The sequence below is a fragment of the Euphorbia lathyris genome, chromosome 10 (assembly GCF_963576675.1).
Source record: "Euphorbia lathyris chromosome 10, ddEupLath1.1, whole genome shotgun sequence".
Taxonomy (NCBI): domain Eukaryota; kingdom Viridiplantae; phylum Streptophyta; class Magnoliopsida; order Malpighiales; family Euphorbiaceae; genus Euphorbia; species Euphorbia lathyris.
In genome coordinates this window covers 6,482,327-6,506,618 of record NC_088919.1, presented here as the reverse complement: position 1 = coordinate 6,506,618, position 24,292 = coordinate 6,482,327, and the positions used below count along the sequence as shown (strand labels likewise).

The 24,292-nt window shown below is 37.4% G+C and overlaps 1 protein-coding gene across 1 annotated transcript; it reads left to right on the top strand.

The window, feature by feature from the left end:
* Positions 1 to 766: 766 nt before the first annotated feature.
* Positions 767 to 1,075, top strand: LOC136209589 (large ribosomal subunit protein eL39z/eL39x-like). Its single transcript, XM_066001108.1, has one exon. The coding sequence runs from the start codon at positions 816 to 818 to the stop codon at positions 969 to 971; it is 156 nt and encodes a 51-aa protein (XP_065857180.1). The 5' UTR covers positions 767 to 815; the 3' UTR covers positions 972 to 1,075.
* The last annotated feature ends 23,217 nt before the right edge of the window (positions 1,076 to 24,292 follow it).

Genomic DNA, 24,292 nt, shown 5'->3' with positions numbered 1-24,292 from the left:
ATGATTTTCGGGCTGATAAAGAAATTCCTGACGACAATGGAACTCAAAATTATGTCTTTGATTTTCCTCACACTTCTACTTCACCTGAGGATCCTCCCTCCAAGCTTATTGGTCAGTTTTTGCATAATCAAAGAGCAAGAGAGAGAAAGATAAGGTACTTTAATGGTGGTTTTAGGAAGAAGGCTCAAATAAAGGGTAAATTTCATCAATGGTGTACAACCTTTACACCATTTTGCATTTTGGTGTACAACCTTTATTTTGTCTCACTAATATGTATGACCTTATGGATGACCTACCAATATGATGTATAGCAGGTAAAAATGACCGGTCAACGCGCCACATCAGCAGTTTGACGGTCAAAAAGTCAAAAATTGACCCACCAAATGAACAAGTACTAAAATACCCTCATTTGTGTCTTCTTCCTAAAATTACATTTCTCTCTCTTGAATCCTTCTCATAAATCCAACATTTTCTCCCTCTAAAACCAATTCTAGCTTCTTCTATCGGACTCTTCATTTCTCTCTCTAAAATTGTTCATCTTGCACGAGATAAATAAAATTATGAAGAGAACCAACAGATTTAAGAGGGAGAACCAACATATTTAAGATAAATAAAACTGATCTTCAACGAGCATGATCAACAAGATAAATAAAATTATGAGCAGAACCAACATTTGGTTATATCGTACAAAAACATATGCTAATTGCTAAATATCCCAAATCAAAGTGAAGCAATGTAAGAATATTGTAGTTAAGTGTCGCCAGGCTTTCGCATCCGCAACTTCCTTCCGGACGATCTGATTACAAGCCAAGAAAATGGCGTCACATAAGAGTTTCATGATCAAGAAAAAGCTGGCGAAGAAGATGAGGCCGAACAGGCCCATCCCTCACTGGATCCGCATGAAAACCGATAACACCATCAGGTACAATGCAAAGCGCAGGCACTGGCGCCGCACTAAGCTAGGGGTTTGAGTGGAACAATTGGTTTAAGCCTGAACTACTTTTTTCAAGCTTTTGTTTACTTTATTAAGATTGTTTCTGTAACACCTAAAAATGGAGGTTTACCTTTTGCAATTCTAGAGGAATTATTTAAATGGGATTTTGATGAAAAAAAAGAATATTGTAGTTAAGTGGTACAATTTACTCATACATTTAGCATTAACGTTGAATTTGATTCTGTGGTATGGAGCAAGGTAATTCAGAATCATGTCTTTATGAATTGTGGTCACTTGGTTGGGTAAATAAACCACCTGGATTACATTGTGCCTCGAAAAATCATTGTGTACCAGGCATGTCTTTAAGTAAATGTTAGGGTAAATTACATATGTGGTGTACAACCTTTACCTGTTTTCACATTTTGGTATACGATCAAAATTTTTTCACACTAAAATATACAACTTTCTGGTGAACTCCCACTAAAGTGTATACCAGGTAAAAATGACTGGTCAAACCAGTCAAAATGGCAAATCATCAATTTTTAACTCATATTTTAATAAAAATGGGACTCTCTCATCTTATTCAACCTTATATCTTCATTTTTATTTTCTCTCTCTTCCATTCTTGTCAAATATCATTTCTCTCTCTAACTCTCATCTCTCTCATTTTCACTTTCTCCCTTTAACTCCCCTTTCTCTCTGATTCTCCCTTTCTCTCTCTCCCTTTATAGCCAGTTTTTCAACAAAAAATCCATAAGAAAACTTCCATTAATATTTTGACCATTAATGGAAGTTTTTTTTTCTGTAAACAGGAAACAGAAAAACGTTTCCAAGCTGGAAAGGCCGCCAAATGACGGGAGGTGAAATTTAAAATAAACAGACAATAATGGCAAAGAATAAATTTTGGAGGTGAAAAACACGTTCTAGTACAAAGGATTAAAGGAATTTTGGAAATGAAATCAACATGAATGGCTTCATACCTAAGCAGTTATAGAGGTGAAAAGATCAAATTTTCACATTTGTATCCAATTTAAGTATTTCCAGCAACATAAAAAGCAAATTTTGCAGAAAATTTGCATTGACAAGACCAGTTTTTAAGAAAATTCTCAAGGAAACCCAAAATAAACTCAAAAATCGGTATCTCCATAAAGCAAAATTAAAGCTTCAATGTAAAAATTCCATTTTTCCCTTCAGGTTTTAAGCAACGAAACAAACAAATAACAAAGTCTCTTTAAGACCCAAATGAGTTGAAAAATGGAAGTTTTTTTATGGAATTTTTGTTGAAAAAATTGGCGGTAAAGGGAGAGAGAGAAAGGGAGAATCAGAGAAAGAGGAGAGTTAGAGGGAGAAAGTGAAAATGAGAGAGAAATGATATTTGATAAAAATGGAGGAGAGAGAAAATAAATATGAAGATATAAGGTTGAAGAAGATGAGTGGATCCCATTTTTATTAAAATATGGGTTAAAAATTGATGATTTGGCATGTTGACTGGTTTGACCGGACATTTTTACCTGGTATACATTTTAGTGGGACGTCACCAGAATGTTGTACACTTTAGTGTGAAAAAAATTTGGTTGTACATCAAAGTGTGAAAACAGGTAAAAGTTGTACACTACGTATGTAATTTACCCGTAAATGTTATAGTGGTTCTCAATATGACGCTGCTAATGTCAGGCAGTTTTAGAGAGAGAAATGAAGAGTGAGAGAGAAGCCAGAACTGGTTTTAGATAGAGAAAATGTTGGATTTATGAGAAGGATTCAAGAGAGAGAAAGATAATTTTAGGAAGAAGATCCAAATAAGGGTATTTTAGTACTTGCTCATTTGGTGGGTCAATTTTTGACTTTTTGACCGGTCAAACTGCTGACGTGGCCTATTGACCGGTCATTTTTACCTCCTATACATCATATTGATAGGTCATCCATAAGGTCGTACATATTAGTGAGACAAAATGAAGGTTGTACAACAAAGTGTGAAATGATGTAAAGGTTGTACACCATTGATGAAATTTACCCCTAAAATAAATAAGGGTATTTTAGTAAAAATGTATGTGATGGATCAATTTTTTACTTTTTGACCGGTCAAAGCTGACGTGGCTCATTGACTTCGCATTGACCGGTCATTTTTACCTGCTGTACACCAAAGTGGGAGGTCACCTATAAGTTCATACATATTAGTGAGACAAATTGAAGGTTGTACACCAAAGTGTGAAATATGGTAAAGGTTGTACACCATTGATGAAATTTACCCGACAACTATGTAGTAGCCTCAATCAAAGAAAACTAAGATCATGGTTTCAACTAAAAAAGAAAATAACCAACGGAATCATATCAATTTTGATGATGAATTTGCAAACAATGAAACAACAATTGTGGAGCAGCCTGAATCATTATCGATGATACCAACATAGCTGGAGGTGTTTACAATAATTAAAATCAGATTTCAAACTCAGCAAGTAACTTCAATTTTGATTTCGGAGGTGGTCTTGAAAACATAATTACAAACATCGCAAGAAATGAAGAAACAAGTATGGAGCAGCCTGAATCAATGAAAAGTATGTTGGTAAATGCGGATGCTGATGATGCGAACATTGTTGCAGGTATTTACAATCATCTGAATCTGATTTCAACGTCAGAAAGTAAATTCTGTTATGAGTTTGGGAGTGATTCAAACATTGCAGGTACGGAAAACATGATTGCATGCTCTGAAGTTAGCAATTTTGGAGATGATTCAAACATTATTTCAGGTGTGGAAAGAAAATACTCCAAAACCTTATTCCAATTAAGCTCTAAAATCAACTTCAATTTTGAATTTGGATGTGATTTTAACATTGCAGGAATCCAAAACAATCCAAGCCTGATTTCAAGCCCTGAAATTAGTTTCATGGGTCTACTAGAATTTGGAGATGATAATGACGAGAACTATCATCAAAGCTCTTTGTTAATTCCTAATGAGGCTGTGAAACAAGCAACTTCTGAGACTGAAAACATGATTGGAAGCTCTAAAAACGCAGTCATTGAAAATGAAAACGTGATTTGAAGCTCTGAAAATAGAAGTTCAGAAATAGAAACATGAGGATAATTATTTAAGGGTAAGAAGGTAATTATATATTCCGTGGGTCTCACTTTTTAAGAGATGAGTTGAAAATTAATGATTTGAAAGTTTGACTTGCATTGACTAGAATTGACCGGTTATAATTACCGGTTGTACACTTTAGTGGGAGGTCACCGTAAGGTCGTACATTTTAGTGTGCAAAATTGAAGGTTGTACACCAAAGTGTGAAACAGGGTAAAAGTTGTACACCACGTATGTAATTTTCCTTATAATATTCTCTCTTTAGTTTTTAGTAGAGTTGGTTTAAGGATTATCAAATGATTCTGAGTTGTGAATTTCAGCCGTGCAATAACATCTATTTAGAAGCGACAACTATGGAGCAGCCTCAATCAAAGAAAACAAAGATCACGATTTCAACTGAAAAAGAAAATAACTAGCGGAATCATATAAAGTTTGATGAAGAATTTGTAAACAATGAAACAACAATCATGGGGCAGCCTGAATCGTTGCCGATGATACCAACATAGCTGCAGGTGTTTACAATAATCAAAATCTGATTTCAAACTCAGCAAGTAACTCCAATTTTGATTTCGAAGGTGGTCTTGAAAACCTGATTACAAACATCGCAAGCAATGAAGAAACAAGTATGGAGCAGCCTGAATCAATGAAAAGTATGTTGGTAGATGCGGATGCTAATAATACAAACATTGTAGCAGGTATTTACAATAATCCGAATCTGATTTCAACCTCAGAAAGTAAATTATGTTATGAGTTTGGGAGTGATTCAAACATTGCAGGTACAGAAAACATGATTGTATGCTCTGAAGTTAGCAATTTTGGAGATGATTCAAACATTATTTCAAGTGTGGAAAGAAAATACTACAAAACCTTATTCCAATTAAGCTCTAAAATCAACTTCAATTTTGAATTTGGATGTGATTTTAACATTGCAGGAATCCAAAACAATCCATACCTGATTTCAAGCCCTGAAATTAGTTTCATGGTTCTACTAGAATTTGGAGATGATAATGATGAGAATTGTCATCAAAGCTCTTTGTTCCTTCCCAATGAGGCTGTGAAACAAGCAACTTCTGAGATTGAAAACATGATTGGAATCTCTAAAAACGCAGCCATTGAAAATGAAAACGTGATTTGAAGCTCTGAAAATAGAAGTTTAGAAATAGAAACATGTGGATAATTATTTAAGGGTAAGAAGATAATTATATATTTAGTGGGTCTCACTTTTTTAACAGATCAGTTGAAAATTAATGATTTGTCAGTTTGACTTGCATTGACTAGAGTTGACCAGTCATAATTACCGGCTGTACACTTTAGTCACGGTAAGTTCGTACATTTTAGTGTTCAAAATTGAAGGTTGTACACCAAAATGTGAAACAGGGTAAAAGTTGTACACCATGTATGTAATTTACCTTATAATATGCTCTATTTTGTTTTAAGTAGAGTTGGTTTAAGGATTATCAGATGATTCCGAGTTGTGAATTTCAGCAGCGGAATAACATCTATTTTGAAGCGACAACTATGGAGCAGCCTCAATCAAAGAAAACTAAGATCATGGTTTGAACTAAAAAAGAAAATAACTAGCGGAATCATATCAATTTTCATAATGAATTTGCAAACAATGAAACAACAATTATGGAGAAGCCTGAATTATTGCCGATGATACCAACATAGTCAAAATCTGATTTCAAACTCAGCAAGTAACTTCAATTTTGATTTCTAAGGTGGTGTTAAAAACATTATTACAAACATCACAAACAATGAAGAAACAATTATGGAGCAACCTGAATCAATGAAAAGTATGTTGGTAGATGCGGATGTTGATGATACGAACATTATTGCAGGTATTTACAATAATCTGAATCTGATTTCAACCTCACAAAGTAAATTTTGTTATGAGTCTGGGAGTGATTCAAACATTGCAGGTATGAAAAACATGATTGCATGCTCTGAAGTTAGCAATTTTGGAAATGATTCAAACATTATTTCAGGTATGGAAAGAAAATACTCCAAAACCTGATTCCAATTAAGCTCTGAAATCAACTTCAATTTTGAATTTGGATGTGATTTTAACATTGTAGGAATCCAAAACAATCCATACCTGATTTCAAGCCCTGAAATTAGTTTCATGGATCTACTAGAATTTGGAGATGATAATGCCGAGAACTGTCATCAAGGCTCTTTGTTCCTTCCCAACGAGGCTGTGAAACAAGCAGCTTCTGAGATTGAAAACATGATTGGAAGCTCTAAAAACGCAGTCATTGAAAATGAAAACGTGATTGGAAGGGCTGAAAATAGAAGTTTAGAAATATAAACATGAGGATAATTATTTAAGGGTAAGAAGGTAATTATATATTTAGTGGATCTCACTTTTTTAAGAGATGAGTTGAAAATTAATGATTTGACTGTTTGACTTGCATTGACTAGAGTTGACCAGTCATAATTACCGGCTGTACACTTTAGTAGGAGGTCACCGTAATGTCGTACATTTTATTGTGTAAAATTGAAGGTTGTACACCAAAATGTGAAAGAGGGTAAAAGTTGTACACCACGTATGTAATTTACCTTATAATATGTTCTCTTTTATTTTTAGTAGAGTTGGTTTGAGGATTATCAGATGATTCCGAGTTGTGAATTTCAGTAGCGGAATAACATCTATTTTGAAGCGACAACTATGAAGCAGCCTCAATCAAAGAAAACTAAGATCACAGTTTCAACTGAAAAAGAAAATAACCAGCGGAATCATATTATTTTTTATTATGAATTTGCAAATAATGAAACAACAATTATGGAGCAGCCTGAATCATTGCTGATGATACCAACATAGCTGCATGTGTTTACTGTTGGGGTTTAGTGTCCTATAGACAATTGTTCTAGGATATAAACTTAATGTAAATGAAGTGTTCTTTACATCATTTGTTTTAAATAGATATGGTTTCATAAACTATATAAAGGCAACCTCTTTTAAGAACTAAATAAGTCTAATAAAAGGAAATCCCTTAGTTTGTTTAAAGTGATTATAAAGTGTTCATACAAGTATGAAGTGAGACGAAGCTTTATAATAAACTGATAAACTTAAAACCACCCCAAGTCAAGTAATATGTTTAGAAATAGGATTGACATATCACTGTTGAGACTTGCATGTAACAATGTCTTCTGCGAGACAGAGAGCTGATCTCACAAGCTTCAGATATGCAGATATCTGGACAGTTACATGGATCCAATGAAAGGGAGTTCATTAGGATTGGGGACCCGACTTAAGATAACAGGATGGGTAGATTTATCCTTGTCACATGTTCATCTCATTGGTATTAATAGGTATAAGTAATCGTCAAACTCAAAGGAATGTTAATTAGTGATTCTGGATTATGGAATGTGATGCTTTGATCCTGTTGTAACACGATCCATAACAGAGATGACTCTGGGGTGTGAACGGCAGACGTTGGGTATCCCAGGAAGTAATTGCAGGATAGTTATACATTGGATTGAGCATTTGTCACTCCCGATAAATGGGAGATACGTCCAAGGATCGCTTGTGGAAGACTTGACTCTAAATCCTTGCAAGGTGATAGCTTAAGACTTGAAATGCGGATTTCACTTAACCTATCTAATTGGAGTTAACTCGGCCTGTACAAGTAAAATGAACATCTCGCTATATGTGACTTGACATTATCCATAGTCATAAGATTCAGTTCAAGGATGTAGTTGATAAAGGATCGAATTATACTGTAACTAATACAGAAAGGTCAACGACGGAATCAACATGTCTTCTTATAGCTCTAGGGGAATGTTTCAGATTTGCTAATCACATTTCGTGTACTCATTCCGTTATGCAAAGATTAAATGTAATTCTGAGAAAATTAATTTAATGGTTGCATACGGCTAGAAGCAATAAGAACCTAATGGGTCACACATAAGACTTGGAGCCCAAAAGAGAAACAGATGTTAATTAATTGATGGAAGCCCAACTGAGTCCACTAAGGCCCAGTACTTAAGGGGGGCGATTTTTATGTATGTAAAATACATAAAGAAATTAATTTGATTTTAAGCAATCCTAATTAGATTATGATTGTGAATTAAATTAATTAAAGGATAAATAAGTTAGGACGTTTAATGAGATTAAATTGCTCCTATTATTATCCTAAAAGGTTATTATTATTATCTTTATATAGATATAATTATAGATAATAAATAAGACTTATATTCCGAATTAAATTCTTATTCAGTAACCTAATTCTATCTAACTAGGGTTTAGATACAAGAGAGTATATATAACCCCTTATATGTAAATTTCGGCCAAGAGATTGTCTACCGAAGAGTGAGAATTTCGACCCCCTGTTGAGGACGAGATCATTCACCGCTTCCTTCTATTTCAATTGATTATTAATCTCTTTCTTTATTCCTTGATCTTGTGTTGATTAATTAGAGGCAATCTACTCTTGATTGCTTTCATACGGTTGAATTCTAACTTGGTTTTGAATTGTGTTTTTGTCTTGTGCTCGGGAACTCGAAGTAAGAGTTGTGGGCACTTCGATTGCAATGGTAGATAGAACATCAAAAGGTATTTCCTTCTATCCCTCTTTATATGAAATAACGATTAACGAATCTTGGGTTAATGGAAAAAGGTTAAAATTTTATATTTCCGCTGCCAAACGTTTGCCTATTTTCCTTCATTTACAATAATCAAAATCTGATTTCAAACTCAGTAAGTAACTTCAATTTTGATTTCGGAGGTGGTCCTGAAAACATGATTACAAACATCGCAAGCAATGAAGAAACAAGTATGGAGCACCATGAATCAATGAAAAGTATGTGGTAGATGCGAATGCTGATGATACGAACATTATTGCAGGTATTTACAATAATCCGAATCTGATTTCAACCTCAGAAAGTAATTTCTGTTATGAGTTTGAGAGTGATTCAAACATTGCATGTACGGAAAACATGATTGCATGCTCTGAAGTTAGCAATTTTGGAGATGATTCAAACATTATTTCAAGTATGGAAAGAAAATACTCCAAAACGTGATTCCAATTAAGCTCTGAAATCAACTTTAATTTTGAATTTGGATGTGATTTTAACATTGCAGGAATCCAAAACAACCCACACCCGATTTCAAGCCCTGAAATTAGTTTAATGGATCTACTAGAATTTGGAGATGATAATGCCGAGAACTGTCATCAAAGCTCGTTGTTCCTTCCCGGTAAGGCTGTGAAACAAGTAACTTCTGAGATTGAAAACATGATTGGAAGCTCTAGAAATGCAGCCATTGAAAATGAAAATGTGATTGGAAGCTCTGAAATAGAAGTTCATAAATAGGAGATAAGGATATAAGTAGATTGGTGCCTTTAGAAGATGTGGATCTTGAAAACTTGATGCCTTCAGAAGATGATATTGAAGATATCGTGGATTTTGAATGGGATTTTGCTCAATTTCGAGAGCCCGAGTATGACCAGATCCATTCTCAGTGTGTTAAGTCTGTAACAAATTGAATTCTTCCGTAATTGTTATTGATGACAAATTGTCTATTTGTACAAGAATACAGTTTGTGTTGTGTTCAATGACTAGTCTAAGATACAGGCCTAGATATGAGGAACTAACTATGAGATACAAAGTTATCTATTTAATATATTCTCTAATACACCCCCGTAGTCGAAGGGTTCGGAGGCCGAACATTGAGACTAGTCCTGAAGTCTTTAAAAAAAGGCGACGGCAGACCTTTGGTGAAGATGTCGGCAATCTGATAACGAGATGGGACGTGTAGAACACAGACTTCACCTTTTGCCACTTTTTCCCGAACAAAGTGAATATCCATCTCAACATGTTTGGTGCGATGGTGCTGAACAGGATTGCCACTGAGATATACTACGCTGACGTTGTCACAATAAACCAAGGTGGATTTTGCAATTGGACATCCAAGTTCAAGAAGAAGGTTATGGATCCAGCATGTTTCAGAAACTACATTTGGAACCTCACGATATTCGGCTTCAGCGCTGGATCTGGATAATGTAGGCTATCGTTTGGCGGACCAAGAGATGAGACTGTCGTCGAGAAAGACACAGTAGCCTGAGGTGGAACGATGTGTGTCAGGACAGCCAGCCCAATCAGCATCAGTGTATGACGTCTGTCGCGCCCGTGCCCGCGGTTCGCGAACTTTAAATATTCGATACGGCTCCCGCTCTACTGGTTTATCAACGGTGCTGGATAGTCCTTCTAAGGAGACTGGTCCAATGAATTTTCGAGTCACCACCAATCAGTTTGATGGTCTGATTGGACACCGATTTGATTCCGAATCAACCCATTCGGGTAAAGTTCGGATAAGGTATTGGTCTGCGATGATTCTAAGCTCGGTTTCCGGTTACGTGTAGGGAAGAGACGTAATCTCACCCTACCCCGCCCGATAAATCGGTACTGTTATATTTCTATGTGCTTGTGTTTAGGATTGCTTTGAAGGGTCATTAATTGTACATATTCAAGCTATTGATAACGCTCGCAAGGTTTTTGTCGTATGTTTATTGGGATCACTATTCAATGATCGGGTGATAGGTTCATCATGTGATCACTATTCAGTGATCGAATATTAAACATAAATAATATACGATTTATCGATTATTTATCATTTGTTTATACGGGTTACTATCCATTGGTTGGGATATGAATCACTATCCAGTGATCGAGACACAAATCACTATTCAGCGATCAAAATAATGTTTTAAAAAAGATAAATTAGTACATAATGATTACATTACAAAAAAAATATATAGAAATAACTAGCTAATTAACGTAAGTGTTTTTAATTCAACTAGGTTAAGCTAATAAGAATTATTAATTGAATCTAACCAAATTATTTACCAATTAGAATTGGGTAATTAAAATGGATGGATGAAATTTGACTCTAAGAAACCAATTTCATTTTAAAGAAAGAAAGCCCACTTCCAATTTCAGGATTAATATCAGCCATCTGATTAAGTTTGATCAGATGACTATTATTAGCCCTACCCTTAATTTAGGATATAAATTAAACTTTTTCTCCATAACTTAAATTAGAAAACCCTAGCCTCCACTGTACACCTTCTTCTTCTGCTCTCATTTTTCGAAACATAGCAGCCATGACCGGCCACTACACTGCCACAGTCGGCGTCGTGGACCTCCATCAGTCTTCATCTATTCACCTAGCACGAGTAACCGTCTTATGTTTTCAGCCTGCCTCAGCTTTCGCTAGCCTTCTCTCCGTCTTTGGTTCCGTGAAAGAGAGGAGCAGCAGCCATACGACCGACTACCGTTCGCCGCCTTAGTCGAGCTGTCGCTGCCTACGACTCGTCACGACTTGCCGTTTGCTGCTGTCTGAATTGCAGTCGAGTCCGTTGTTCGTCATCGTTTGCTCCGCTTCGCCCAAGCAGACCGCCGTCTTCGTCGCGGCTGCATCGTTCACCCTGGAGGTCCGCCCACCGGCGTTAAGGTTAGTTCGTTTTCTTTATTTCTTCAAGTATCAATTTCATGATCTTCGTTTTTTAATAGAAACTTTATTCGTTTTTTTTTGTATTCAGATTTGATACTCCAGTGACCAGAAGCGTGAACAAACGAATCGTTCAAACTCCGATGAGGATTACAAAGGTATAAGGAGAGAAATACGTTTTAGTGATTTTGGTTTAGATCTGTTTGACGGAAGACGGTTTCCCCGTGACCGGTGCTGCCGATTTCTAAGAGGGGGCAAAAATGGAAAAGCTCATATATATATATATATATATATATATATATTAATTAGATTAGATTAGTGTTATTAATTTATTTTTATTTTTGTTCTTATTTTTATCCTTTGTGTAATCTGTACAAAAGATGGTAAAAAGGTCTTGAGGAAGAAAAAATAAAAACAGATGGGTGAGATATAAGAGCAATATATAAATACAAATTCGTATAATGTTAATAAGTTAACAAGAAATATTGAATGGTTAGCACAAATACAAATAATAGATGGTTAGCATAAACTGAAAGTACATAATAATGTTAGTATAGTATATAGATCTCTTACCAAAAAAAAGTATAGTATATAGATCAGAAATTAAAAATATAATAAATAGATAAGTATTTAAATGAGCTGAGGTCTAATAGACTTTTATTTAAAACTTACAGAATCAGATCATGTTAAAAGCAAAATGTATAATGTGTGCTTTTAATCACTGTTTCTATAAGTCAGGAATAAAAATCCTTAGTCAAAAGCTTTGAAGAACAAGTTGAGAAAGATAAATTTGTATTCAATATGTGGAGAGTACAAGACTTGAGAGATTCTTTTAGAATTCAACTATTTCATAAATCTTCTTCCAATTTCTGTCTAAAATATGTTCTCTAAATTTTGATCAAACTCTCTAAAAATTTGGCCTTCTCCCTTTCTAAATAAATTCGGCCCAAAATCTTCTCTCCAAATTGGCCTCCCCTTTCAAATGAGCATCAACCCCCCTTTATAGCTTCATTTAAGCATGGGTAGTTGCATCTTCTGTCTTGAAAATAGGGTATATTGCTTTCCAATAAGAGTTTTTGTCTCTTTGGTCTTGAACGTGGCTCCTCTTGTTTTTGTCTTTCTTGCCTTGAAAATGGGGTTTTTCTTTGGATAAAAAACCCATGGTGCTGTCCATTTTTGAATTTGTATGGAGAGTTGAATTCTGAATTTTGAATTCTTTCCTTTGAAGCTTAATTGAGAGAAAATATTTAGCTTTTTCTCTAAAAGATGGGACACGAAGGCAGTCCGGACATCCCAACTAGGTTGGCACCTCCGGCATAACCAACAACCCGGATATTATTAAATAAAAGAAAAAGAATAAAGAATACAAAAGTGCAAAAAGTCAAACAAAAGGAAAGAAACAGAAGAGAAAACCAAAAATAAAGTTACATAAGGCGGATATGTGCAACATTGCACAGATCATTAAAAGTAAATGCCTGGCAAAAGTCAGGGGCAGTATCCCACCAGTGAAAATCATCCGCCAGTTGCCCATATCCTGCAAGCCTGTCAGCCACTTGATTACCCTCTCTGTAGATGTGAGTAACCGTCCATTCCATGTCATTAAGCCTGGATAGGCATTTCAGCCAGCCTCTTCTAATTTTCCATGGGACTTCTGGTACCTTGTTTCTAAGCATGTTCACTACATAACTGGAGTCTGACTCAATCCAAAGACGCCTCCAGTTCCTGTCCGACACCTCCTTCACAGCATGGATGATTGCCTGCAATTCCGCCTCATGAGCTTGAGAGTTATGTATAGGAAATGCATAGCATCCATGGACGAAGCCTCTATAATTTCGAAACACACCTCCTGCCCCGGCCTTACCATCACTACCTGCTGTGCCGTCCGTGTTTACCTTGGCCCATCCACGTGGAGGAGCAACCCATCTCACCTCAATAAAATCCGGTTCAGGTGGTGGTCGAATCCGAGCAGTGTTCAACTGACCGAACTCATCCATGAAGTGCAGCAGACGTGTTTTCAGAATTTGGATTGAGGGGAGCTCGGCTTTAAAAATAGCCCGGTTACGAGTCGTCCAGATGAACCAGCAGCAGGTGACTATTGAGAACCACCATCTCCTTCTGCTACTTCGCCTAACTCGGATCTCACATAAGTCATTAAAGAAGCCAGCAAAATCGATTGAGTCGCTGCCACAAACTTCATTTAGATCAAACACTATTTTCCACAGCTCCTTTGAAACCTTACAGGTAATGAACAGGTGGCCAATACTCTCACCCTCTGATTTGCATAGCTCACACCTCTGAGCAAGGTTAATGCCTCGTGTCTGAATCAATGTCTGAACTGCAATCCTTCCATGAATAATCCTCCAGCAAACCGCCGCCCTACTAGGAGGGATGAAGGCGTTCCATATCAGTTTGTGCCATCGCACTGCAGTTCCGTGCCATCTCTCAGCATAAAAGTCTTTCACTGTCAGCTTCCCTGAAGGAGCAGGCGTCCAGATACAGCAATCGCGATCCTCCAAAGGCTCGGCGCCGTGGACTGCTTCCTGAACTGTACTCGGCAAAAAATCCAGGTTATCCCAACTCCCATTAACTCTCAACTCGTGCAGGGGTCTGAACATGGTCGCTTGATCCTTCCGAGGAATGCTAATTTGATATGCGATCACAGGGACTATCCACATGTCAGTCCAAAAGTTTAGATTTGATCCCTCTCCGAACCACCAAACCGTCTCTGCTCTGATACTGTCATAAAGGCCCTTCATCGAGGTCCAAATAGAGGAACTAAAGATAAACCGTTTCGGCAAGCCAGAAGGATCAAGGAAGCGCCTGCATAATAGGGAAGCAATAAAACTCCTACCTTGAAGGATTTCCCAGCACATTTTTGCGATCAGCGCCAGATTAAAAGTTCTGAATTCTTTGATTCCCAGACCTCCATACTCAAGCTTCTGACAGCAGATTTTCCATGGCACAGTAATTAGTTTTCTGCTGTCCCTATCCCCAGACCAAAGGAAGTTCCGAACCGCCTTGTTAATTTTTGCAATGAGGGTCGCAGGCCATTTATACACTAGGAACGAGTGCACCAAAGCTCCGGTGAGAGAAGCTTTAATTAGTGTAAGTCGACCAGCAAAGGAGAGAGATTTACCACGCCAATTACTGAACTTACTGATGAACTTATCAACGAGCGGCTGTAAGAGGCGAGTTCTAGGCATTCCCTGAAAAAGCGGAACCCTGAGATAGACCAAAGGCAGCGAAGCTAGTTTAATCCCAAGGATGTCAGAAAGCCTAATTTTCCGAGCTGGTGTAATGAGATTTCCAAAGATGACTTGAGATTTATCCCAATTCACATCCTGACCGGAATTCTCAGCATAAAAGCTGAATAACTCTTTGATGCAGATCATGTTTTTCACAGAGGCACGACACAATATCATTAAATCATCAGAAAATAATAGATGAGAAGGGAAAGTAGAGCTTACCGTGTACCGCATAGGATCAAGTTTTCCTTCATTAACCAATTTGGATATCCATCTTCCAAGGAAGTCTTCAGCGATTCCGAATAGGGTTGAAGAGAGAGGATCCCCTTGTCGAACCCCACAAGAGCATCTAAAAAAGCTTTTAATGCCTCCCTTTAATGCAATAGAGATTCTGGCTGATCTCAGAATTTCAAGGATCCAATTTCTGAATTTTAAGGAGAAGCCAAAAGCTTCAAGGACAGCTAGAAGGAAGTTCCAATCTAGGGTGTCAAAGGCCTTCCTGATATCAATCTTCAGGGCCATATTCCCTCCGAAACATTTCTTCTTTAACATGTTTACCCCTTCCGAGGCTGCAGCTATGCAGTGATGGATATTTCTGCCAGCCAAGAAGCCAAATTGGTTGTCAGATATGATTCTAGCTGCTATAGGCGCCAGCCTGGAGGAAATAATTTTGGATATTATCTTATAGTGAAAGTTACCCATAGCTACAGGGCGAAATTGGTGCAGATCGATTGCTCCTTCAACTTTTGGGATGAGCGCAATGACGCTAGAGTTCAACCCGGGAAGCATATAGCCAGAATCAAAGAAACTAATCACCATCCGGCAAACATCTGATCCCACAATATCCCAGAAGTGTTGATAGAAGATTCCTCCAAACCCATCTGGTCCAGGGGAGCTATCTCTGTTCAACCCAAACACAGCACTTCGAATTTCCTCTTCCGACGGTCTTTCAGTCAGGCTATCATTATCCCTATCCGTTACCCTATGAGGAATTACCGTGTTGACAGCTTCGTAGTCTACTCGCCTGAGATCACCAGTGAATAACGATTCATAGTAGCTAATCACGTGATCAGAAATTGCAGCCTCATCAGTGACTATCTCGCCATTGATCCGAAGACTATCCAAGGAAGAATGAGTTTTCTTTATTCTGGCCGACCTGTGAAAGAAATTAGAGTTTCTGTCCCCAGCCTTTAGCCACTTTTCTCTGCTTTTGTCCCTGAACAGAAGTTCTTGCCTGTATAGTTGGAGATCAAGGTCTTGCTGGGCATTCAGTTCCTGATTGTAAAGACTGTCATTCAAACCATCCCGTGAAATGCTCGCTTGAACCTCTTCCATTCTGCTCACAGCCTCTGCAATGTTGGATTCAACTCTTCCAAAAATCTCCCTGTTCCAAACTCTCAGTTTGGGCCTAAGGGTTCTCAGCTTATGACACAGCAGCTAGGCAGGAGGCAGTGATATAGAACTAGAAGACCAGTGCTCAGAGATCAGTTTGTGCAATGAGCTGTGAGTAGTCCATATTGTAAGAAATCTAAATCTTCCAACCCTGGGAGGACCCTTAGAGCATGACAAAAGAAGAGGACTGTGATCAGATTTGTTCCGAGGGAGAGCCAAGCAGCTAACCCTATCCCAACTGTCAAGGAATTCTTCACTGACCAAGGCCCTATCTAATTTACACTCAACATGATTAGACCCCATTCTTCCGTTCGACCAAGTGAATTGTAACCCTGCGCTTTCAATTTCAGCCAGGTCTCCATTCCGTATGAAATCCCTACAGCTTCCAACAGACGGGCATCTCCCAGATTTCTCATGCGCTCCAGTAACTGCATTAAAGTCTCCTATCACAAGCCTATTTGAATAGCCCCTAGCTTCTAGAACCGACTCCCAGAGAAACCTTCTTCTATTCGCGCTATTACTTCCATAAACGAAAGAGATTTGATAAGGTTCAGAATTCACACTATGTCGAATTGTGATGTGCTGTTCATGACTGACAAGAGTGTCGCTTCTGTTACTGTTATCACATCTAGAGAACAGCCAGATTGAATTGTTCACATTCTGAGAAATCAGTTGCAAACCAAGAGAGGTCCAGAAGGACTCGGAGATCCTATCAAAATCCACCATTGGCTCCGCTAAGCAAACCAAATCGGGGTGATTAGACCTGCAAAGCAATTTAAGAGCACGTTGGGTTCCATTGTTATGGATCCCCCTGCAATTCCAGAACAAGATTATCATGTGTGTATGACAAGAGACTTCACTTCCCCTTTCGAGCAAGAGTTACTCTTTCTTGATTTGGATTTTTTGCGGCTTGTAATCCATTTACTGCCTTCCGCAGCAAAATCATTGCCAGAATTGGCTAATCTGTTAGCTGAGCGCATAGCATGTTTTGTCCATTCAGAAGATTCAGAAAGGAAGCTTACCTCAAATGGATCGCTCAGGTCACGCTTGAGTTCCTCAGAGCCCGATTCAGAACTGCTGGCTTCATCATTATGAGCACCCCAGCTGTCAGTTCCAGCCCTTCTCCCAGGTAGTTCCTTTCTCTGATCGTCATCCCTGCAGACAACCATTTGGAGCTGATTAACATCTTCAAGAGCTGGGCTCTTCATAGGTTCCACGGGTTGGGAGCAGCTCTCCTTTGTCACTGCTGCCTGGGATTGCCTTCCAAGTTTGGCCCCCTGGTGCTTCCTTTGTGATTTCTGGGGTATAGCATCATTCCTTTTGTGACATTGATCAATTGAGTGGCCAATTGATGAACAATTGCTGCAAAGTGTCGGGAGGTTTTCATATTCAAGGAATATCCAGTGCTTGTGATCATCAGTGTCAATACGCAACTTATACTGGATGTCACTGGCCAGCTCCACATCAACGAGCACTCTTGCATAGTGACCAAACTCGCCATTGACGGTGTTTTGATCGAATTGCAGAGGGACCCCGACAGCCCTAGCAATATTGGCAATTATTCTTGAATCCCAAAATTCCCAGGGGAGATTATATAGCCTTACCCAAACTTGGGCAGAGGTGGACTTATGAAGGTCAGGATTGAAGCCAGGAGTCCAGGGGGAAAATCTGATAATCCCAGGTTTCAACGAGATAGCTCCGAGCCCCCAAATTGCTTGGAGAGCTTTGGCATTTGGCATGACAACTTGATAAAAACCCTTGCCTAGCGATATCAATTTCCAATCCATCTCCCTCTTCCAAACCTGATTCAATTTCAATTTCAACTCAGCATGCTTCCAGGGCCGATCCCCCTTGTTCAAGGTGATTCTCCCGATCACCGAGTGGTGAACTGATCTGATTCTCTCCTCATAGATATCTTGGGGGATTTTGACCGCCATAAAACCTCCCTCCTCAGAGATGAGTGGCTGCGTCGGCGACGGGATTGCAGTCGCAGGGAAAGATTTCTTTACTGCATCCACAAAGGAACGTGGGACATCGGCCGGGATCTTGTCTGGGATGCCGGAGGAGAAACGTGCATACGCCTCCCTACCGAAGAGGTGTGCGATGGCGAAAGGCGCCTCACCAGTCGCCGCCGCCGTCATGTTATCAGTGAATTAAAAAGCCAAGAGAAAATATTTAGCTACAAAACAAATGATGTAAATGAATTAGTTTTTGTTAATACTAATTTTTATTTCTTAATAAAAATATTTTATTTTATTTTTTGTTTTATTATTTTTTTTATAATTAGAATTTATTTTTTGAATATTAATCCATTCATCATTAACTGGTTCCAAAAATAAACTATGTTTTAAATATGATTTTATGTAAAAATTATCTTTAATAGACAATCTCCTAACAAAAATCATATCTAAAACCATATCTATTTCTTGAACATTATAAAATGAAAGAGTTAAATTCACGACATTAACTTAACTATTAAACAAAAAATTAGGTTTAACTAATAATCATAATTTGAAATATAACAATTTCAAAATTATATTCACAAACAACACATTACATCTCACATATAATTTATAGCAAGATGGAAGATACTTTTGTTCCAAAGAATTATATCTTGAATGTGACTTGGTAATTGTATTAAGATATAACAAATTGGTGTACAAAAGCCTCATTTCTCGAATAAACCATATGTAAGAATGAAATGCTTTATTTCTGATATAATACATAAATTTGTTGAAATTTCAAACATTGTCAGTTAAAGCATAAAAATGTCCCGGACAAAAATGGGTATCTACAACGTCAATTGAGTGGGTGAAGAGGCTAACAAATTGAGACCAAGATCAAGAGTACCGTGCACATACCGTAGGATACGCTTAAGGGCAGCCATGTGCGAAGTTTTTGGATCGTGCATAAACAAACAAATCTGTTGTACTGCATAAGAGTTATCTGGTCTTGTAAGAGTGAGATACTAGAGAGCCCCGACAAGTTTCCTGTATTCCGTGGGGTCGTGGTAGGCGGAGCCGGAGGAAGCTCTAAGCTTCTGTTTGGTGTCGACAGGAGTATTAGTTGCGTTACAGGAGCCAAGACCAGCTTTCTCAATAATTTCTGATGCATACTTCTTTTGGGATAGAAAAATTGAGCCTGGTAAGCGATGTTGGGGTTTAGTGTCCTATAGACAATTCTTCGAGGATACAAACTTAATGTAAATGAATTGTTCTTTATATCATTTGTTTAATGAGATATATGTTTTATAACTATATAAAGGCAATCCGTTTTAAGCACTAAATAAATTCTAATAAAAGGAAATCCGTAAGTTTATTTAAAATGATTATAAAGTGTTCATGCAAGCATGAAGTTGTGGGCACTTCGTTTGCAACGGTAGATAGAACTTCTAAAAGGTATTTCTTCTTATCCTTCTTTATATGAAATAATGGTTAACGGATCTTGTGGTTAAATGGAAATAGGTTAAAATTTTTATATTTCCGCTGCTATACCTTAGCCTAATTTCCAACAGTGGTATCAGAGCCATCGTTAAATCCGTTATTTCATATATGAAAATTTAGAAGTTTTCAATAGGATTGAATAAATATTTATAGTTAGGATTAATTAACAAATTGTTTTGATTAATTAATTCTAAAGATAAATAAGTTTTAATTAATTGTTAATTAAAACAGATTATGCGTATGTTCCTAATTATTTTGGTTGATAATCATTATAACAAAATCTATTAGTTTTATAGTTAGATTGATAAAATCAGTCTTATTAATTCTAAAGATAAAATGGAAATCTATAGTAGTTTTTCCTATTTTCTGAAAATCATTTTAAAACCGTTTTAGAACTGATATATATATATTTAAAATCGTTTTTATATTTAAATATATATGTTTCAGAAATTGATAGTTTTCTGTTTTGATTATCGAATGAAAAATTCGTTTAAAAGTTTGTTTTACCAATTTGTAAATCAAAATGTTAAATGAATTAAAATCAAAATAATTGGGACGTGCATAATTAAAGTTTTGTATAGTTGTATTAATCTAAAGATTAATATAAAAGATACGAAACTATTAGAAGTAAAATTGGATGAAAGTTAATTTGATATGTTAATGTGATTAACATAAATATTACATAAGATAGTTATGTAATCAACCAATTAAATTTATTTAATTGAGTCTATGCATGTTTGGAGTTATGGACATATTTGGACCATCTTTAGTCTTTTGGTATTTTTGAAATAGGGCCTGCGAGTCCTGCCTTTCTACTATCTATTGTAATTTCTCCCCTCATCTGATTCCCTTCAATTCAATTGAAGTTTTCTTTAGTAGTATAGAAATTAATATGTAATTTCAAGGCGCCATGGAGAAGACGGAGGACCTAAAGAGAAATATGTAATAGTTAGTATTTCCTTAGGTTTGCCTTTTTATTCCGTCTCTGGCTCGACGGAATAATTTAGATGATATGTCCATAACGCCAATGTATGTGAATGTATGTGTCTGATGTATGCTAAAGCAAATCAAGACTAAGTTAGATGATGAGACCTAAAATAAAATCCCTCATTAAAAAGTTAAGTAAATAAACAAGTTATTAAAATCGGTTGCCCCTCCCTAATATTATAATTCAACCGGCAGTGCTGAGGGCCTTTGGGTTGTTGAGTAAACTCAAGCTCGGGGTCCTTTCGGTAACACCTGAATTATCGAAAATCATTTTTCATGAATATGGGGTAATACTTAAATTAGATTATGATAATTGGATGAGTAAACTCATGTTGTCATAAACTAATGGGCAAGACGGTTGGGATTAATATGAATAGCATATTAGTTACTAATGTGGTTAGTAACCCAATAACCTAGGAATCACATTAAAGATGTGATTGATTACATGAATCTACCTAATGAATGAGACTAGCTTGTTGAGTAAACTCAAGGCGAAATCTCAAGAGTTAGGATCCTAGCTCACTAAAGGATTTGTGAAATTCTTCGAATTAATATGGAGGGCTATTAATTTGGCAAAATAGTGGGAGCAATCTAAAATAAACTAAAAGGCCTATAATTTTAGATTGATATACTTTAAGCAAATGAATGACATACGTTTACTCTTTCTCACTCTCAGGTTTAAATTAAACCCACTCTTATAATCATGACTAACACCGATCTGCGAAACATTATTACTGATAACAAATTGAATGGTTCAAACTTCACCGACTGGTATCACAATCTCAAAATTGTTTTGAAGTTCGAGAGGAAATGGTATGTACTTGATACACCGATACCCCCTTACCCAACGGATGATGCTCCCTACCAAGAATTTTATGCTTACTTGAAGCATAAATCTGATGATGATCAAACGGGAGACATCATACTTGCATCCCTGAGACCGAAAGTTAAAAGGCAACTACATTCAGATATGGATGCCTATTCCATCATCATGCACCTAAAGGAATTGTTTGGGAAACAAACCAGGTGCGAACGCTACGAGATATCCAAGTTGCTATATCGTAGTAGGATGCAAGAGGGCACATCTGTCATGACACATTGTGCAAAGATGATCAGCCTTATCACCAAGTTTTCTAGTATTGGAGATGCGATGGACCATGAACTAAGTGAAAACTTACTTCTTCAGTCCCTCCCCGAGAGTTACTCACAGTTCATCATGAACTACCAAATGAGTGGCTTGCAAACCTCTCTTGTAGAGCTTGCGCATATGCTCGAGTCAGTCGAGCCCATTATAAAAGAAAACGAGGAGATATTGGCCCTTGCTATTGAAGGATCGAGAAAAAGGAAAGAGATCTCTCCCAATCCAAACCATCTTGATAAAGGCAAGGGGGCTGAGCTCACCGAAACGAAGGGAAAGGAATTAAAGAGGCCCAAAGGAAAGTGCTACTATTGTGGTGACTTGGGGCATTGGAAGAGAAACTGCGTGGAGTACCTGACCTTCCACAAGAAGGAAAATGATGGTACTTCAACATCTGGTATGTTTTATATTGAAATAAATACAGTTTCACTGTCTGAATCTTGGGTATTAGATACCGGATGTGGATCACATATTTGTACAAATATGCAGGAGCTAAATCAGACTAGGGAACTAAAGAAAGAAAGCATAAGCTTGCGAGTAGGAAATGGAGCAAGAGTTGCCGCCCTCGCAGTTGGAGATTATGTTTTAAATTTGCCCTCTGGGCTTGTAATAGAATTAAGGAATTGTTTATACGTTCCTCAAATGTCTCGCAACATTATTTCTATTAGCCGTCTTGTTGACGACGGTTTTCATATTTCAATAAAAGACAAGAGTTGCAATTTTTATAAAGATTCGATCTTTTATTTTTCAGGAATTTCACAAAATGGGATTTATGTGTTAGATAACAAAATTCATGCTTTTGCAATTGATACCAAAAGACATAAGCTAGATAATTCAACTTACTTGTGCATTGTCGTTTAGGCCACATAAACAAGAGACGCATGCTAAAGCTACATTCAGATGGGCTTATAGATCCAATCGATCCCGAATCATTGGAAACATGCGAATCATGTTTAAAAGGTAAAATGAGAAAGACACCCTTTAGCAATAAAGGTGAGCGTGTATCAGACACTCTAGGACTCATTCATTCAGATGTATGTGGTCCTATGTCAGTCCAAGCAAGAGGAGGATTCAGATTCTTCATAAGCTTCATAGATGACCATACCCGATATGGTTACATCTACTTGATGAAGTACAAGTCAGAAGCTTTTGAGAAATTCAAATGCTTCAAGAATGAAGTAGAAAATCAATTAGGAAAGAAAATAAAGACGCTTCGATCTGATCGAGGTGGCGAATATCTTTCAGATGATTTTCTGAATTATCTAACTGAATGTGGGATATGCTCACAATGGACACCTCCCTATACACCACAACACAATGGTGTGTCCGAGAGGAGAAACCGTACCCTATTAGATATGGTACGATCCATGATGAGCATGGCCTTACTTCCAAAGACGTTCTGGGGCTATGCCTTAGAAACTGCCCTCTTCACCCTAAATCGAGTACCAACTAAATCCGCTAGTTCCACACCATATGAATTGTTCGTTGATAGGAAACCCGTGTTTTCATTTATGAGAGTATGGGGTTGTTCAGCCTTTGTCAAACGCATTGCGTCCGACAAACTAGATTCGAAATCTGATAAATGTTTCTTCATTGGATACCCTAAGGAAACTATGGGATATTACTTCTATCATCCAGATGATCAGAAAGTAATCGTATCCAAGCACGCAACCTTCTTAGAGAAAGAGTTTCTCGAAGAAACACAAAAGGGAAGCATGATTGAACTTGACGAAGTTCAAGAAGAAGAAACACCGACTGAAACAACAGAGGCGGTTGAGGTACCCGAAGGAGTCCCATTAGATGAGACTCCAGTGCCACCTATTCATAGATCACAAAGATTTCGTGAACTCCCAGTTAGATATGGTTTTCTAGTGGGAGATGATGATGAGGTTCCCGTGTTAGACGACGAACCCGAAAACTACGAAGAGGTTCTTACTAGTCCAGATTCTAAAGCATGGCTTGAGGCCATGGATTCTGAAATGGATTCCATGTATACTAACCAAGTGTGGACTTTGGTTGATCCACCCGAAGGGATAATACCCATTGGGTGCAGGTGGATCTTCAAAAAGAAGACAGACATGGATGGAAAGGTTAGCACCTACAAAGCTAGGTTAGTAGCGAAAGGATATCGTCAGAAGCAAGGAATTGATTATGACGAAACTTTCTCTCATGTGGCTATGTCCAAATCAATCAGAATCATGCTTGCAATTGCCGCTCATTTCGATTATGAGATTTGGCAAATGGATGTGAAAACAGCTTTCCTAAACGGAAACCTGCTTGGGATGTATATATGATGCAGCCTGAAGGTTTCATATCAAAGGATGCAAATAAAGTTTGCAAACTTCAGAGATCCATTTATGGACTCAAGCAAGCATCAAGAAGCTGGAATAAGCGTTTTGACGAAACCGTAAAACAATTTGGTTTCGAACAAAATTGTGAAGAAGCTTGCATTTACAAGAAAGCAAGTGGGAGCTCTATAGCATTTCTCATACTATATGTGGACGATATATTATTAATGGGAAATGACGTTGCTCTCTTACAGTCAGTGAAAGTATGGTTATCTGGTAACTTCTCAATGAAAGACCTTGGTGAAGCAGCTTATATACTTGGTATAAAGATCTATAGAG